This window comes from Acipenser ruthenus, chromosome 47 (assembly GCF_902713425.1).
Source record: "Acipenser ruthenus chromosome 47, fAciRut3.2 maternal haplotype, whole genome shotgun sequence".
In the NCBI taxonomy this organism is placed as follows: domain Eukaryota; kingdom Metazoa; phylum Chordata; class Actinopteri; order Acipenseriformes; family Acipenseridae; genus Acipenser; species Acipenser ruthenus.
Genome location: NC_081235.1, coordinates 8,585,164 through 8,604,925, shown reverse-complemented (window position 1 = coordinate 8,604,925; position 19,762 = coordinate 8,585,164). Strand labels below are relative to the sequence as shown.

The 19,762-nt window shown below is 44.0% G+C and overlaps 1 protein-coding gene across 1 annotated transcript; it reads right to left on the bottom strand.

Moving 5' to 3' along the window:
* Nucleotides 1-14,568: 14,568 nt before the first annotated feature.
* LOC131721083 (C2 calcium-dependent domain-containing protein 4C-like) lies at nucleotides 14,569-19,476 on the bottom strand. Its single transcript, XM_059014309.1, has 2 exons — nucleotides 19,362-19,476; nucleotides 14,569-17,242 (listed from the first exon to the last, which is right to left on the bottom strand). Exon 2 carries the CDS (start codon nucleotides 17,204-17,206, stop codon nucleotides 15,914-15,916), a length of 1,293 nt encoding a protein of 430 aa, XP_058870292.1. The 5' UTR covers nucleotides 17,207-17,242; nucleotides 19,362-19,476; the 3' UTR covers nucleotides 14,569-15,913.
* Between the last annotated feature and the right edge of the window lie 286 nt (nucleotides 19,477-19,762).

The following is a 19,762-nucleotide window of genomic DNA, read 5'->3' as shown; positions in this document are numbered from 1 at the left end:
GAAGATGCTTTTGTGATGGTATAACAGCAGCTATTTCTAGGGAAGTGAACTCAGCGTGAATATGAACGACAAGCTCTGGAATATATAATTCACCTCCACGACGCAATAATAATAATAATAATAATAATAATAATACAAAGAAGCCGTTTACAGCCGTGCATTCAGACTTAATAAGCACAAAGGAAATGAATGTGTCTGCTTTCCGAGTGCAAGGAGAATCAGGCTGTTCAATATCACAGCTGGCTGTTACACAAAGCAAAAAAAAAACTATTTGGATGGGATTTAAACGCTCAAAGAAACAAGGTGTTTTGGGCACAGGTAATCCTCCCAGTGCTTCTGTTTGATTCCTCTGTTGTTTCTGCTGCTCTGAGTGCAGTCGACACGCTCCACTGCAATCTGAAAATCAGGAGGCAAGCACAATTTTCCCATGCTTTTCCTATAGTTAGACTCTGACTCTAGTTTGCCATGTCTTTCCATTTGCTTTACCACACCTCTCTGGTCTTTACAATGCTGACCTCTGCTTTCGCTTGGCATTGCTTCCCTTTTGCTGTGGGTCCTGCCAGCTTCAAAGCGTAATGCTAAAACGTAAAGCCTCTGCTACGGTAATGGGTGAAAGCAAAGTTGGAAAAGACTTTAACGAAGATAGTTTTGTAATGCTTTGCTGGTGCTACCGAGTCCTGGTACTGTAAAGTGCTCTAAAGAAATCAAGCTGTGGGGTAAATCCAACTCGGGCGGGGTAAAAGCTGCTCAGATCAACCCCTAAGACTTCGCCACAGGCTACAGTACTATCTGTCAAGCTGCCAAACAGCTTGATGCATTATTACAAAGTGCCTGCCACACTGAACATAAAGACAAAACAGGAAGGGAACTGGCCTGCACCTCCGCGGTGCCCCGGCCTTTAAGTGTGCAATTGTGAAAGTACAGCAGAGTGTGCTTGCAAAGAAAAGACACAGCAATCACATTCTGGAGCGAGCAGTGGGTTTGCAAAGCCTCTGCTTTCAGCTGCTGCTGTCTGAAGGGCTTCTGCAGCTCCAGCCGAACTGCATTAAGAGACAAAGTGCAAATCCTGATGGGGTGGAATGTCAATCAATGTGTGTGTGTGTGTGTGTGTGTGTGTGTGTGTGTGTCTAAGTCTGTAACTTAGAGCATGGTAAATGTAACTGTTTGTGAAACGTTTCCCTTGAGATTCCCTCGTAACACGGATAAGGCTTTGTTTATGTGATACACTGAAGCATCATTACCGCTGTGTAATTGGATCTTCATATGAAAATTGGTCTGGTAAAAATGTTACGCATTGTTCAGCCTCTACCAGTGCAGAGTATCCTGATACTGGGAGCAAGGGTGCCTCCATCCAGCCCTGTAGTATTTTATTTGAAGTGTTGTTGCTAAACCAATTCAAACACTATTAAACCGCGCTGTAAAATAATTCCTAGCCCGTAAACCGCAGTATACATATTTTGATTAGCTCTGTCTCTTTGGGTTTCACATGCAAATAGAGGAGAATCCTTTTATCTTCCTCTCACAGCTCCCACAGACACCTGCCTGCCAGCTTTTCAAAGACTGTTATGATAATTCCCTTTGAAATGACTTAAAGATGGGCTTTAATTAGAAAAATAAAGCATGGTTGTGCATTGTGTGGCACTGTCTCCTGGCTATCTCTGCCTCTCAGTGATGGATACAGTGGCTCATGCTAATGCACAGGTGTTTGCGTCATCCCGTTACCATGACGACACTTGAAGAATCAGGGGTTATTGATGAGGGAGTTTTATTAGATTTGGAAGGAAAATGCAGACTCCTGTTTCTGTCCCTTTAATTCAACTGGCGAGCTCCAGCTTGGTTTGCTTCTTTGTTTGTTTTGTTGATTAATGTATTTATTCATCAGGGACACATGCAAATATAACATAAGTGTCACTTGCATGACACAAGATGCATTGCATTTTCAATTGAGCTAGGAGGCTCATTTCCATTGACAGTCCCCGGGCAGACATGGATGACAACTCTAATAAATCTCCATATTACATCTACTCTAAACTATAGCAATAACCTCCTATTGCATATTTGATTAAAAATACATACAACATTAAAATCATAAATTACCTATTAAAAGTGCATAACAAAGAATGGCTTACATAATCAAGCTACAGTACAATTTATATAATATAAATATCCAATATACGGAATTCAAATACATCCTGAATAAACGAGTGATTGCATAACTGATTATGTTTCAACCAAGCCTTAAGTTTATTACAAAATATTTTAAGATCCCTTAATAAAGTACCTCTTCTAGAGAGAGCTGTTTGGGCACGTGATGGTTCTATGCCTTTCCACTTTACAATTCCCACATACAGCGTCCCTTGTGAGCCTGTTAGTATCTTCAGAGAGCTTTTTCATGAATTCCTTTCAGGGTGGAGTACGTAATCCATGCACAGTTTTAAATACCATTTTTGCATAAGAAAAGTTGACATAATTATCAAAGCTCAACAAATGGTACTTAGTCAAAATGTTACAGTGACGATATCTCACAGGTTTTTTATCCAAGATTTTTATTATTATTATTTATTTATTAGCAGACGCCCTTATCCAGGGCGACGTACAATTGTTACAAGATATCACATTATTTTTTACATACACGTACCCATTTATACAGTTGGGTTTTTACTGGAGCAATCTAGGTAAAGTACCTTGCTCAAGGGTACAGCAGCAGTGTCCCCCACCTGGGATTGAACCCACGACCCTCCGGTCAAGAGTCCAGCACCCTAACCACTACTCCACAGAGCTTGCTTATAAAGAGAACGGATTGGTTTAATTACTGATTCACTTGAGACCAAGAGGTAATACAACCTGATATGTGAGAGAAGATCAGTGTGCATGAATAGTGTAGCAGCGTTGGTAGTTAAATTACCCCTAATATGTCTGAAAGTTGCTGGTGGTCTGCTGAGTCACCCTGGTAGCCTCGTTGGTATAGATGGAGTTCCTGTTTCTTCATCTCCAGCACTGGGTATGGCAGCAGTGTGTCTTCTCAGGGAAGGGAACCCTGGCTGATACAGTGAGAGGAGACGGCAGCAATGCAAACACACTAAATGCATAGCAACTGGGGCGGCTGAAACGCTCTGCCACTTTCTTCCTTGGTACCAATGAAATGTTAAGTGCATTCGTGTCTGAATGTACAGCTGTGAAGGTTTGGGCTACAGTACCTGTGTTTATACCTGGAGAGATCCGCCGAGAGGAGCTACGGGTCACAGCTGCACTATCAATGTCAACACAATGGACATGGAACCCCAAACGCCGATCCTGATGTGACAACAAGCTGTCATCAAATGAACCCTCGCAGAACCGATAAGACTAGTGGAACTTCCCTTCAGTTCAGCTGTGACCGATAACAGGGGACAAGATTGTTCATTTGATTTTATTTGGCAATTGAAGACAGTTAAGGTTGGCAACATTCTTCTCGTAACAAACACATTCAAACAGTGTGGAGGCTGCATGTCCTGTCTTTCCTTGATGCAATTTCACTTGTTAACCATTTCTCAGAGAAGCAGCTCCTCCTCCCTTAATCTCAACTAATCTTAACTAAATGCTGATTGATCGGCCAACACAGGCCCTTTCTCCAAGGCAAGCAAGTGTAAGACTAGCAAACTGTACTTGGGTATATTAACCTGGAACGCAGAGCTATTGTATATTTTAAGATTATGTAACATTTAAATACTCATTCCAGACAAACGGCACACGCAGGGTTAGGGCATCGTAGGTAACACTCCATTCAGCATTACACTCACAGTACTGAGAAGAGAAGACCTCACTACAATGTTTCTCCATTGGGGTTTGCGTTTACAATCAACCTGGAGAAGTCTGATTCACATAGTGTTCCAGGTAAGTGAATGAATGAACTAAATCAAAGCACACCTGTAACCACACACACACAGAGCAATCACAATGGTCTATTAAATATTGCTCTTTCAGGTGCTGTCGGCACTTGGAATGAGTCCATTTCATTGAGAGCAAATAATTATTTTCAGGGTTTTGTTTTCATTCCTCTCTCTCTCTCTCTCTCTCTCTCTCTCTCTCTCTCTCTCTCTCTCTCTCTCTCTCTCTCTCTCTCTCTCTCTCTCTCTCTCTCTCTCTCTCTCTCTCTCTCTCTCTCTCTCTCTTTCACACACACAGACCAGGCGATTTGCACATGTATAAATAGCAGTTGGTTGATTTGCATGTGAACAGCCGGACACACGTTCAGCTGTGTTTGATGCTGAAATTGCGATTGCTTGGTCGCTGATAAGCCTAACCCTTCCATCTGTGCTCTGGGGCCCGCTTTGATGAGGAGAGCCAGCCAGGAGGGAGTGGGCGGCTCAGGGTGTAAAAAGAGTCCAGGCTGGAAACACAGGGGAGGGACCACTGGAAGAATGGAAGTCTGTTCTGCGCACTGATCAAAGATTAAACAAGTGCTATCTTTAAAAGCCCATTCTCTCACCTCGTGTCTGAGCTCTACTGGGGCAGCAGTGCGGAGTAGTGGTTAGGGCTCTGGATTCTTGACCGGAGGGTCGTGGGTTCAATCCCTGGTGGGGACACTGCTGCTGTACCCTTGAGCAAGGTACTTTACCTAGATTGCTCCAGTAAAAACCCAACTGTATAAATGGGTAATTGTATGTAAAAATAATGTGATATCTTGTAACAATTGTAAGTCGCCCTGGATAAGGGCGTCTGCTAAGAAATAAATAATAATAATATTGGGCTCGGGATCTTTGGGATTTCACTCGTTGTGCTTTTTATGTTCAGAGTTTGCAAATGCATACAGCGCTCCCTCGCTATTTCATGATTCGATAATTGACTCATTTGGGTTATTCGCTGCCAGGCCATGTTGACAGCAAATTGTAAAAGCCCTGTATTTTACTGTGTAAGGGCTCTGCTAATTCACTGCTTCCTCTCCTGAAGAGAGAGAGAGCTCTCTACATGTCATTATTATTATAAACACAACCACCACAGATAAGCTGCAGACACCAGGAACCTGAAGTGTAAAATACAAGCAGCAAACCAACAAGAGGAGGAAGGACGGGCCCGGTAATAATATCGCGGGCGGAACTTTCTTTTGCTTTTTAATGTCTATCTATTCAAGGCACGTATTCGCTCTCCTTTGTGGAGGACCTGAAAGGCAGCCTCCCTTCGTTCAACCGCCAAAGAAATGCCCCTCTGACCCAGTCGGAAATATCTTGTCAGTTTCTTTATGCGAGTCACTATAATTAGCCCCTCGCTTGTCAACTGAAATGTTGAGCTAAATGCTATTAGTCAGGTTTGCAGGGTATTCCTGGAGATCACATTCGCACCCCTGTCGTAACGAACGGCCCGGGAATGATTGGCTCCCTGCGGCACGCTACAAAGCCACGATTCTGTGAGGAAAGATGGATTCGATTGAGTGTGCACCCACACATCAAGGAACCGCTGACCTTCCACAGTACCGGCAGACACTGCCACACAAGAAAGGGAAGCTCTTACTCACAAACCAAACCTCCGGTCTCCCCTTATGAAAGTTTACTGTGGAAAAGCACAGTGGAAGTATGGTAAAGCCGAGGTAAGGTAGAGACGTAAGGTAAAGCATGGCAAACCATGGTAACTGCCTAGTATAAAACTGCAGGAACAGCATGGCTTAGATCAGATTTACAAAAAAATAAATCAAATCTCTGTATGACATCAATAGCAGGGTCTGTGCTATATTACAAGCAGAACACACGAGCAGGATTCTGATAAGCATAAGAAGCTTGAGAAGCTGCTGTGATTGTAAAAATGATATTTCTGTGAGAGGCGGCAGTCTGTCACCGAGGGACAGGAGAAAGATAATGAGCATGAAAACACAAAGGAAATGCAATCACGCAACGCTCCACAGTGCTTCTTTCTTCGTCTCTTTCTCCGGGGCGAGCGACTTGTTCTTTAGATAGATTTAAAAACTCATTAAGGCTTTGCATTCCAGCAGCTTCGTGGTGTAGACTTGACTGCCAGCCATTTCAGCCTCACAATGAAAGAACAGCAGGTTACAGGCGGCCCAGCGTGGCAAGTGTTTCGGTTGGCTGCGTTTGTTGCCCTTTTGTTTTCATGAGCCGGAGTTTATCACGCTTACCAGCGCATTTCGCTACTAAATTAGTCAAGGCAAATGTTTGAACAGCGTTTGCCCGACACGATATTGGCAAATTGATTAGGAAACTGGGGTTTTCATTGCTATATACTGTGACAGTATATTAATTCATACACCAGAATACTATACAATCCTATATACTTTAGCATTATTCTATACAAGTGCATACACTAGAATACTTTGCAACCCTCCTAACACGACTCTGTCTGAATGCTACAGCTGTTTGTTAGTAAGAGCTAGGAATGCTCATCTCAATAGGGAGGTCATTCCATACAGGGTGGTATTTAATCAAGGCTTCACTGGACATTTTGACTAAACCACGGGGGCAGTGATACAATTCCCTGGGATGTTGTGATCAAGTCAGCAGTATTTATTTTTTAATGCTCTTTCTCCCCATGCTGGCACTGTCGGAGCTGAATTTCCATTCTTTGAAGGACTAGAAGAATCTCTCGAGTGTGATTAACCGAGACACACAGGGGCAGGAGCTGCAGTGAAGGATTTCATCAGTGCTCAACGAGATTAGACTCCTGCCTTTCTCTCTGTCACTGTACATACCTGCTAAATCTAGCTGTACTGTAAAACTCCACTTGACTGTTAATGTCCCTTTTTTTTTTTTGGTTTTGTTTAGCAGTGTTGCTTTGCTCCTATGGTGGTGTGGCGGGCAGTGTTGTGCGATGCAGTGCCGTGGCGGATCCTGCCCCCTGTTGGTGGAAAGGGGTAGGGGTTGAAGGCTGTAGGACCACGAATGCAGACGAGCCCGGCTCTTTTACACTGCGGTGTAGACGCTGTCATACAGTATTCAGTAAGATTCAGTATTAAGGCCACCATCAGCATCCCTAAACTTATCAAACCACTGTACACTACCCAGCCCTCTGAAAACTTGGATGCAACACAGTGCAAAACATTTGACTAAAAAAAAACACTAAGAACAAAAACATTAATTGTGTTGACTGCACATTAAACGAAGAGGAATGAGTCAGTGTGGCATCACTCCTGATCACGCCTCCATCACACCTCCTGATTAAAAGCTGTGATGCAAAACCGGTCCCTCGTTGTGACCTCCACCCACTGACCACACAAAGACCTACGGGGGTGCAAGCCATTCTCCCGATGCAGCCGACGCCTTTAACCCCTTCTTTACACCGCTGCTGCCTATTGGCTTTCGCGACAGTAAGAATCAGAATGCCGACCAATGGGAGAGGGTCTGGTATTCAAACATTCAGCTTTTCCAGAGGCATGCTTCTGTATACACAAGCTTGCATTGTAAAGCCCAGAGAGCTGTGGCACACTACAGTAAATGGAGAGCATAACCCTGGGAAATGCATGGGGGGGAAGCTGCAAAATGACATTGCGAATTCACTGTGGTCGCTTCACGCGACGACGCACACTTTTGATTGATAGGAGCCTATTTTTTTGCGTCTATCTGGGTTTTATTTATTTTTTTGAGTTAATGATTTTTAGTATTCCACTCACGCAAACCCTGAACCTGTAAATCATATTAAAAAAAAAAAACAATTTAAAAACCTAATTGCATCCACCCCAGAGTTTAATACTGCACAAGAAGCCTGTGCAGTTACAGGGAAGCAGGTCTCTCCACATGCACACAACCCAATCACCAGCCCTGTGTGCTTTCACCTTGCAAACCAGACTCATTCACTATTAATAGCCAGGGATTACTACACAGATCATACATATCACTATCGGGTGGAAATCACGCCAGAGAAATTGATTCCTATTAAACGTCTACAGTGGCTAATTAATGGAAATGAAGGATCTAGACGTAACAGTTATGATTTTTTTTTTTACACATCCTTTTACACAGAGCCACCGCACATTCCCTTGCAGATCGTGTGATGATCTGCAAACAGAGCGCTTGTGAAGCCCTGCACATTTAAAGAGTATGCTCCTAATTGTAAATGATGGTGTTTCCGCATCAGCCTCTTTCTGAGCGGACACCTGCCCCCTTGCGCGCTGTCCAAATGTTAATACCATTCATCTACTATAGTTTGCCATTGTTTTCAATGATTCCTTACCATACCGCTCTAGGCTTTATAATGCTTATCACTTCTGCTTCCTCTGTGCTTTATTACACTTTGCTAGGATTTTAATATAGTGAACTTTTGTTAGGGATGTATTATTATCCAGGATTAGTGCAAGTGTACAGTATTTATTTCAACTCCTTTTCCAGGAGGATGAACACAGCCAGGAGAGTGGCTGTGCTTATCAGGTAATAGTTTAGGAGCTGATTCATGTCAGCCTGTGTTGATGAGCGAGCGAATCTCTCCCTAGGCCTTTCTTTGTTCATTAAGCACGCAGTCAGAGGCAGTTCTTGGCGCAGGTAATGGTCCTTGACTTTGTTGTTATTCTCTTAAACTCCTCCAGTGCCTGTCAGACCGATCCCCTCCCTGCTGCCCCGGCTCACAAGGGACTAACCCCACTTAGGACTCGGATTTAGAGATCAAAGTGTATCCAAATCGAGACACGGGCCCTGCAATCAGGACAAAAGGGAAGCCAGGCAGGGGCTTAACAAGCGCCACGCGTTGCCAGGGCAACCGAGGGCTATTTCGCCCTGATAAAAGGTCTGCTCCTGTCCACCTCTTCTTGATTGTAAGTGCCTGCACTCTGGGTTTCTTTGTTTGTCAAGTAATTAAATTGTTCCTGAATATAAACCCCCTCTTTGACTCTCTCTTGGTGGTCGACTGCCCCGCATTCCCATCAGTCTGTTATAATGGACCTCAAAGCTCTCCTCTGCCAAAGCTACAACAGGCTCTGCCTTACACAAGTTCTTGAAGCCTTATACATTCTATAAGGTTGTATATTCTATCTAGCATGAGGACCTTCTATATAAAGTTATCATGGCTGACTTGAATGCCAGTTCTCACCTGCTTTTGCCATGCTCATGCTATTCCACGGTTCCATGTCTGGTCTCATTTGCAAGCATTTGCAATGTCTTCATTCAGATGCACCGGTAGCATCTACACTTAGAACTTAGCAGAGAGTGTAGATCTCTCGCTCAGAATGTCCACGACACATTCTAAATGTTCTGTGTTCTGTGTCACCAGATGGAATACGTTAGTTAATTAGGCTTTCTGTCTTTTCTTTTGATCTCGTTTCGTTCGCTGGCCTGAAACAACAAAGCCTGCGCGAGGAGGAGCACACTCTCAGGAGGATTAGAGGTAGCCAGCGAATACTTCGAAACATTCAACGTGACCGCGTCTTTCCATAAGAAAGAGGTTCCACATGGCAGGACAGGCTCGTAAAAACACAGGCAGTGCAGAGAATGGGCCGAGACAAAGGTGACTAGAAACACGAAGACTGACGCAACTGCAGAAGAGCTTTTGTGCGTTTGAACTTCAAACTCATTTCAGAGCGCAGTGGGAGCGCACAGCTTGAGACGCAGTCTAAAAGCAGAACCTTTTCAAGGGGAATGGTTTTGGAAAACCTTCACTTTCACCTGCCTGTGCTTGGGGGTAACTGTTGTCAGTTCCCAGAAATACTAAGTTGGTACGACTGCTTTTATCTTTCTGTTGGTACGACTGCTTTTTTTCTTTCTGCAGTCGCTGCGCGCTGCTCTTTCTCAGCTTTCTGAGCCTCTCTGGTTGAGCAGCCTGTGAATTGAAAAGGTTCATAATAGTGACTCCCCGGCTAGTCATTAGGGGAGTGCCCATGCTCCTACTCGGAATTCATCAGCAGGTATTCAAGGAATCCATTCACTAATGTGTGGAATTCAAACCAAGAAAAGCTGTCCTTCCCTCACCTTTACAACCAAATGCAATCAATGGTGATTAACTTCCACATTGAGAGTTTTAAAAGTGGATTGGAGCTGAAATTTCATTTTACAGCCTCGGTATGGCAGTGAAAATGTCAGGTTTTCAGAACAGTGTACAAGGATATAAAGAAAACGACATCATTATTTTTATTATTATTATTAAATATAGACAGGGTAGATTTTGATCAAGAGCTTTATTTTAATAGGAAGCACGTATAGTACAAACACTTTAACACAATATATGTGCTCTATTTTTTCAGACAAACTGCTATCGCTTTTTGCCATTACCAGTATTACAAATTCAGCATCTATTAAAGTGTGTCCTGTGCTATAAGAAGTTCATTTAAACCAAAAATATAAAACTGTTTTAAAAAAAAAAAAAAAAAAAAGATTTTGCCCCCTCCAGAAGCCAGACTCCTTTGTTTCAGCGCTTATTTCCAGGTAATTGCCCGCGCCACTCTACCATCTGAGAGCGTATATTTTTATCCAAGCAATTGCCCTGGCATTTGCTTTCCCGTGTTTAAAAATAAATAAGGGATGCAATGCGCGCACGAACGCACTTGAAGACAAAGGCTCCTTCGCTGAAATGGTATTGCAGACAGCGCCGTGTGCACTTGAGCAGATTGGTGACTGTGTTATTACAGATGACACACCGCAGTTTAATGTGAGTTTCAAACAGCATCCCGGTCTTCCTGGGATGTTTGCTAACTGTCTGGCTGGCTCTTAGCAGACCAGAATTGGAATTGTGGAATTCGGAGTTAATTGCAATTCCAGTGGTGATTTGCAGCGGAACCTTGGCACACCTGTGGAATTGTAATGATACTGTATAATTGATTGATTACAGTCCCATTACGTCTATTTGCACAACAGATCAAAATGCAAGACACGGGACAATACTCTCAGCTGATGGATCAGAAAAAGGGATAACATGTTAGGAATGCGTTGACCATATGTCTTACATATATGAAAAATGTGTTGGATATTTCAGAATACAAAAACTGCATTGCACGTCAGACACAGACATACATAATGAAGCCTGCAGAGGAATCAAAAAGCTTTCAAATGTTTAACAAGGAGTAGAGCCATTAGTGCTTCTGGAGTACTGCAGGCAAGGAAAGACCTGTTATTGTCTATGAGGTGCAGGGCAGGCGTGGGAGGAGGGGAGAGACTGGTTAACCGTGTCTCAAGGAGCTCATCCAATTAAGAGCCCACCAGCCTGCATGCCTGTCTGCCTGCCTCTGTGAATCCCCCCTCAGAGACCCTGCTGCACACAGTGCTGCTGCTTTATCGGTTTATTGATGACGATGGTTCGGCCCTGATGTTAGTTGTAAAAAGGAAGTCAGCTTTTCAGAATAAATTCTGTTACACAAGAGGTGTTCAATTAGTCCTGGAGGGCCATTATCCCTCTCCGGGTTTAACAGGTACAGTGAGATCATGAACTGCTCCAGGGGCTGGATGAAGCTGTAATCAGTTCAATTAAACAATTTGAACCGATTACAAAGACCAGGAGTGGAGGAGCGAGCTTCGGCTGTCCCTGTGTTACACAATGCCAGAAGACGGCAGCAAAGCAAACAGAGGACTCTGTTTAAAATGTTCACAGCAAAACAGCGTGGCTTTGTAAGAAATGACCAAAAAAAAACCAACTCTTAATTTAGCTCTAAAAGTATCCCGTTAGCGTGACTATTAACAAATAAAACCCACCACACATAAAAAGAAAAGAAAATGCCTTTTGTTTTACAGGAATCCTTTTGGAATATGAGTCCATAATTGGTTCCGCCAATTGACACTAAAAGTGAATCAGCATCAGCCACGAAATCATCAAGTAAGTGCCAAGCAGCCACAATCATGTTTAAAGCAATGCGAAAGACAAGTGCTGTAACTGAGTGCAATTTGTTTTGTGCTTAGACTGAGCTGAAAGATCAAACCCGATCCAAAACCCCCATCAATCGAGTCTTATTGAAAAACATTTCACCCAGCCCTCGCTGATAATAACGATGACGTCATCCTCGCTTTCAACGAAATTGAATGGAAGTAAATGCTTCACCGGATTCACATGAAGAGCCTTTCAGAAAGAGGTGTCTGTAAATCCAACCACAGCGGCAAAGCAACGTGACCACAATGCCCTCACCTGTTATTGTGAGCGTCTCCTCTTAATGCCCTCACCTGTTATTGTGAGCGTCTCCTCTTAATGCCCTCACCTGTTATTGTGAGCGTCTCCTCTTAATGCCCTCACCTGTTATTGTGAGCGTCTCCTCTTAATGCCCTCACCTGTTATTGTGAGCGTCTCCTCTTAATGCCCTCACCTGTTATTGTGAGCGTCTCCTCTTAATGCCCTCACCTGTTATTGTGAGCATCTCCTCTTAATGCCCTCACCTGTTATTGTGAGCGTCTCCTCTTAATGCCCTCACCTGTTATTGTGAGCGTCTCCTCTTAATGCCCTCACCTGTTATTGTGAGCGTCTCCTCTTAATGCCCTCACCTGTTATTGTGAGCGTCTCCTCTTAATGCCCTCACCTGTTATTGTGAGCGTCTCCTCTTAATGCCCTCACCTGTTATTGTGAGCGTCTCCTCTTAATGCCCTCACCTGTTATTGTGAGCTCCTCCTCTTAATGCCCTCACCTGTTATTGTGAGCGTCTCCTCTTAATGCCCTCACCTGTTATTGTGAGCTCCTCCTCTTAATGCCCTCACCTGTTATTGTGAGCGTCTCCTCTTAATGCCCTCACCTGTTATTGTGAGCGTCTCCTCTTAATGCCCTCACCTGTTATTGTGAGCGTCTCCTCTTAATGCCCTCACCTGTTATTGTGAGCGTCTCCTCTTAATGCCCTCACCTGTTATTGTGAGCGTCTCCTCTTAATGCCCTCACCTGTTATTGTGAGCGTCTCCTCTTAATGCCCTCACCTGTTATTGTGAGCTCCTCCTCTTAATGCCCTCACCTGTTATTATGAGCGTCTCCTCTTAATGCCCTCACCTGTTATTGTGAGCGTCTCCTCTTAATGCCCTCACCTGTTATTGTGAGCGTCTCCTCTTAATGCCCTCACCTGTTATTGTGAGCTCCTCCTCTTAATGCCCTCACCTGTTATTGTGAGCTCCTCCTCTTAATGCCCTCACCTGTTATTGTGAGCGTCTCCTCTTAATGCCCTCACCTGTTATTGTGAGCGTCTCCTCTTAATGCCCTCACCTGTTATTGTGAGCTCCTCCTCTTAATGCCCTCACCTGTTATTGTGAGTGTCTCCTCTTAATGCCCTCACCTGTTATTGTGAGCGTCTCCTCTTAATGCCCTCACCTGTTATTGTGAGCGTCTCCTCTTAATGCCCTCACCTGTTATTGTGAGCTCCTCCTCTTAATGCCCTCACCTGTTATTGTGAGTGTCTCCTCTTAATGCCCTCACCTGTTATTGTGAGAGTCTCCTCTTAATGCCCTCACCTGTTATTGTGAGCATCTCCTCTTAATGCCCTCACCTGTTATTGTGAGCGTCTCCTCTTAATGCCCTCACCTGTTATTGTGAGCTCCTCCTCTTAATGCCCTCACCTGTTATTGTGAGCGTCTCCTCTTAATGCCCTCACCTGTTATTGTGAGCGTCTCCTCTTAATGCCCTCACCTGTTATTGTGAGCGTCTCCTCTTAATGCCCTCACCTGTTATTGTGAGCGTCTCCTCTTAATGCCCTCACCTGTTATTGTGAGCGTCTCCTCTTAATGCCCTCACCTGTTATTGTGAGCGTCTCCTCTTAATGCCCTCACCTGTTATTGTGAGCGTCTCCTCTTAATGCCCTCACCTGTTATTGTGAGCGTCTCCTCTTAATGCCCTCACCTGTTATTGTGAGCGTCTCCTCTTAATGCCCTCACCTGTTATTGTGAAGCTCTCCTCTACTAAAGAAATGTGTGTCTAGTCTTTGATGTTGTTGATTCCCTCCCAACTCTAACCTAAAGTGCAATACACCTGCATAAACACAATTGTACATTTCTACAGAAACGGTGACTGGGAGTCTCTGTAATGTGTTTTTTTATCCAACCTGTACCATTTCCTGTTATCACACGGGAGGAACAGGATTTGGAATGAATTATTACTTACAGATTCTAAATAATATCACTGGTCCGGATTGCAAGATTAGAATATGCTTTTTAAATTATTTCTCTTTCTATAAGATGTGATCAGCATTCTACCGGTGTTTCATATATTATTACCTGGTTATAAAGATCTCAGACTCGTTTCCTGTTGTATAACTGTTAGTAGGCCTATTCAATTCATTCAGGGCTTCAGAGGTTCAGAGCTAACAGACTGTCATATACCACAAGTGTTGTTATCTTACAACGATCTCAATTGCTGGGCATGTGCTCACTGTCCACTGAACAAAGCGACAGCAGTGAGCAGCCGCTTGATTTGAACAGCCAGGCTTTATAGAAACACCAATTAGAGATTCGAAGTAAAGCGAGTGCGTTTCTGTTCTAGGAATGCCTGGTTTGAGCTGCCTGGCACAGGGTGTTGGTCTCCGGTCCGGGCTCTTGGGAATTAGCAGTTCGGTTTTGACAGAGTGCTTTCACCTGCTACAGTCACAGCCGATAGAAACAGGTGGGCGGTTTGTCCGTCTGTCCCCGCAGTATTACTCTCCCGGTACCCAGAAAAATGTGAAAACGCATTTATAAATAGAAAACCTAAAACAAAGATTAAAAATACAATGGGTTAATAAGACCCTGCAAATCCACCTTTTTATTGAGGATATCTCTTGTAGACAGACATTTACAAATTCATTCATTATATACATTACAAACAAATACAAAAAAAAAACCAACAAACACATCCCCCCTTTTTTTATATATATTTTTACATACACTGAGAACGTACACCAAAGTTATCAAAACCAAACCGAGAACATTGCTGGGACGTGCTTCGTGTAAAGTGTTGTGTGTGTGTGTGTGTGTATATATAAATTCTTCATGCGCTGACGTGTTCTCCTGCTTGAATGGTTTCGTTTATACGTTTATATTGAAGCGGTATTTCTGATCGAATAATTAGAAACTGACATTTGATATCAGACTAAAGGGAAATGGAATATGATCGCGTCTGTCGTGCTTTAATTGAAGCTGGGACATGAATGGAAACGTTAGCTTTGGTTGACTGAAACTGCAAAGAGGATTCTCTTCCTTATTTACACGTTAATATTGACATGTAATAACCATGTGCGCTTATTTCATTTTCATGAATTCATGACGTGTCATAAATTAATACTCCCCACTCTCAAGGGGGGGGGGGGTAATTAAGACAGATAAAAAAACAAAACCAAAGCTATAGAACCCAACGACGTCGATAGAACCCAATGACGTCTATAGAACCCAATAGTGAATAAAGAGCTTCCTGGACTGTAAGCGTCGTGCATGGTGCGGTATTTCTGATTTACCAGAGACACCAGAGCACAGCGGCTGGTTTTGTTTTTGAAACTCACCCAAAGAAGACAAAACGTTGCACAGTAATTATATCGTATAAACGAAACCATTCAATTACTAATGACACAACACAGGGAGTTAACTTTACCTTTTTTTAAGTGTGTTGACTTTTGTCTTTTGTCAATAATAGTGCTTAGCTTATCATACAAACATTACTGTTTTTTTGTGTGTAAATTTCCCGAATCACTGAGTTAAACAACCAAAATAATTACAATCACCTGCTTCCAATGACTTAAACAGTAAGTGGCAGGATTTTTTTCCCCCTCTTTACAATACTTTTCAGTAATTCTTATCAAAGCGGTTTTCAGTAACTCTTGCGTTTCCTTCACAGGTACCTCCATCACAAGTCCTTCATCACGACAACAGTCCGTTTCCAACAGTAACCATACATCAACACGGGCGCCTTTAAACCAACACATCAATAACGTGTACAAGGAACGTACATGCAGCATATGAGAGGCTATGTAGTCAGATGCTTTCGTTTTAATACATTCAATTGGGTTCAGGAGAGCCATCCGATAAAGGAGATCCTTGGAGGGGGAACCCATCTCCAGAGGGGTCAGTCTTCACAAAGCCAGGTTAGTTTACAACCCAGACAGCAGCTTGGCCAAGGGCAGCTCCCGCTCCCCTAACAAGGTATCCCTCTTGAGGCTGGTGCCCTTGTTGACCACCTTCAGCTTGAGGGAGAGGTTCTTGATCTGCACGGAGGGCACCCCGTCGAAGAAGAAGTCCTCGTTGAAGACGGGGTTGCGGCTGTTCTTGATGATAGTGCTCCTCTGCTTCTGCAGCTTGCCAGGGTTCAGGTAGAGAGCCACGCAGCAGTTGATGCTCTTGATGTCAAAGTGCTTGTCGTAGAGGTCCTCTGCAGCGATCACCCTGATCCGCAGCCGGGCGCTGCCGGCGTCGTACTCAGCGTAGAGCCGGGCGGTGCCGCCCTTGTGGAGGTTGACGGTGTGCTCCTTGAGAAGCCGCTCCTGGCAGTGCTGAAGGTCCGAGCCGCTCGCGCCCCCACCGGCTGACAGAGAGGCCAGACAGCGTACCCTCCGCGGCACGTTGGGGCTGGTGTCCGTGGAGCTGCACTCGTCCGTGGACAGCGAGCTGTGGCGGGCGAAGGGGTGCTTGGCCTTCGCCACCTTGGACTGGGCCTCGTGGGAGAAGATCTTGAGCAGGGAGGCGGAGCGGGAGAGGAGAGGGGAGTTGAAGGGGGATGACTCAGCGGAGGAGCAGGTGTCGCTCTCCCCGCCGCTGAAGTAGCGGTACGGGTTGACCAGGGAGATGTTGAAGTCGGGAGTGTTGAGGTGGTGGCTCTCGCCGTTCACCTTGGCGGTGGATTTCTTCCGCGGGGAGCTGGGAGACTGCACCGGGCTGGTGTGGTCGCTGTGGAAGAGGGACTCTTTCCTCCGGGTGTGGGGGCTCTCCATGAGGGTGGCAAAGCCGTAGGAGGTCTGGGTCTTGGGGATGTAAGGGAGGGACATGGCCGTCTGGGCCTGGGGGTCTGCGTTGGTGTTCAGGTCCCCTGAGTCGCCGTCCACCAGCTCGTCCGCGCTCTCGATCTGGATGATGTGTCTGTTGGCGGCTCTCAGAAGGTTCTTGGTGTCGCCGGCCAGCTTGCTCATGAGTCGCGGGCTGCTCGGGGGCTTCCTGGTGCTCACGTTCTGCTCGGAGCTGGAGGGCTTCAGGTTGGATTTGGGCTTGACGTCCGGAACCTCCGGCTCCGTGGGGATGCAGGTCAGCTTGGGAGGGATGAAGAAGTCGGGGATCTTGTCCGGGGTCAGGACGTTGCTGTACACGGGAGCCTTGCCCTGCTTGTCTGCAGACTCGCCCTGCCGGAGAATGTTCTCCTCCACAGACCCCCGGATCTTCTCCAGCATCCACATGGTTTGCGTTTCGTTCGTAGCGACGTAGCGGATTTCCTTTTAAAGAGAAAACGCAGCTGTTAATTTCCTTCGGCTTATTTTTTTTTTTTTGCTTTTATGATGCAACTTGTTTACAAAGGGGTACCATCCTATGCACATAAAACCAAGATTTAATAAACACCTCAACAAAGATTTATAGAAGCCAAATGTGATACCTAGTCTACAGCCTGAGACCAATTGCCCATTACAAAAGTTAACCATGGTAAATTTGCAAGGTAGTTTTATAGTTTCACCATGCATTTCTCAAGATCATGCTTTGCTTTTACCATAGCTATCTCTGATTTGCCATGTTTTTTTTTAATATGCTATACCTCTCTTGGGCTTACCAGTTTGATAACGGCTATTGAACCAGTACGATTCAGAACATAAAATATTATGAAAACACTGTCTTCAGCAACAAGTGTACAGTGAAACAGGTGGAAAAACCGTATCAGTGTGCCAGCTAGCTGCCTGCTACGTGCTAAAAGGCTTGTGAAAGTGGGTGAAACGGCTCTGATTTGTGTGCGTCTTGTACATCTCAATCCCTGCTGGGCAGCGCTGCTGTCTGCCATCAGACAGGGACTCAGCCTCAGCCAACAGATGGGTCTTTATGGGAAGATAAAACAATGAGGCAGAGCAGACCTCCCTCCCCAGCTCATTAGAGGTAATTGAAGGTCTCGCCTTACCCGTTTATCGAGTGTTTGTTCGCTGGATATTGAAGTGTGGCCGAAATGGAAAAGGGGAATGGGTAAATAGATGACTGCTTGCTATGAAATTTCAAGTATAAAAATATATATATATGTATAATTTCAGATACAGGAGTTGTATTTGTTGGCCCTGTGCTATATACAGTATGATATGCTGCATACAGGAGATGTAATCTCTTCTGGAATGTATTCTTCAAACACATTTAAGACATGTTGTATATGTTCAACTTATTTTAAAAAAATAGAGACACAGAGTGTGAGAATGTGAGTGTTTGCAGAGAGAGAGAGAGAGAGAGAGAGTGAGAGAGAGAGTGAGAGAGAGAGAGAGAGAGAGTGAGAGAGAGAGAGAGTGAGAGAGAGAGAGAGAGAGAGAGAGAGAGATCTATGTGTGTGTTCATAATTATCTTAGAAAATTTGAAAACAATTAGAGAAGTCCCCTTGGAGAAATCACTTTTTTAAAATTTTTATAGGGCTTGTCCGTGCACCACCAACACAGACGAGTCGATATGCGTTTGTCCGTGTTTTTGAAATGACTTAATTGATGTGCAAATTAACATTCCCAGTCAACTGTGTCTTTATTTACAATAGAAACCATGCATGTACTAACAGCATTGTAAGACCTGCACACAATGTATTAATTCTGAGTAATCCTTTTATCCTCTGTATGCATCTACCTCAGTTTTAATGTCTGTTTTGTAATTACTTATTTGATCTTAGGGGGGATTCAGTATTCCATTTTAATTACAACAGGACTTCATGATATTGTACCGTGTATAAATGTAAACATTATCAATAATATTTCTAGTCAAGAAAGCTAAACTTTTTTTAGCAACTGTTACGAGTTCTCTTTCCTATACTTCTAGAGTTATGACACCTAGCTTCATAAAACATTATTATATGTACTGTAAATATTAATATTGAAAATAACTACAGTAAAATGTACCTGTCAGTTTCCAGGAAAACAATTCTTATTATTTACAAGAGATTGCATGTTTGCAGTGGATTGTCATTATTAGCACTCAATAACCACTACAAAATTAACTCAGTGTTATATATTCATGAAAAACACGATACAATGAATACATTTTTCCACATGTAATCTCCAGCTGATCCTAATCTTGCATTATTTTGCCTCTGTACTTTATACAGAGCATTAGAATACATTGCAATTAACTTTACCAGGACAGGCATTAAAAAAAAAAAAAAAGTTATTTAATATAGCTGCAAAAAAAAAAAAGATCTATCGCTTCATTTATTACTAAACCAAGCTAGTAAATAACAAAAAAAACACTTAACAATATGAATAAGATTTGCACTTCAAACCTGTCCCCCTGTGCTGTTGCTGTATACTCTGTATATGATGCTGCAGTGCTGGGTTCATCCCCATTAGGAGGGCTTCAGACATGCCGAGACATCCCTGCTGTACTTACTGTGGTGCAGCTGTGTAGCTTTAGGGTTCAGGCAGATTGAATCAGGAGTCCGTCGCTCTCTGGGCTGTGAGAACTGCTTGACAGAATGACACTCCAGCACCTGCAGTACCTTCATATAGACACGCAAGTACCCCTGTTTGTTAAAAGCAGCCAATGGCAGGCTGCGTCACCACAGCTACCGTATTCCTCCTAATAGTTTTTCTTGCACTTGCTGTGGCATGCTTCGCTAAGCTCGATGGCTTGTGCTTGCTTTCATTGCATGCTGTTTGTTATGGTATGGTTTGGTTGTGTTGATCAGGGAGATAGTGATGCACACTCAGTCGGAGCGAGTATTCACAAATATCATTTCTGGTGCTTTGACTTCGGCATCTCTGGTGCAGATCATTTTGAAGACTTGATAC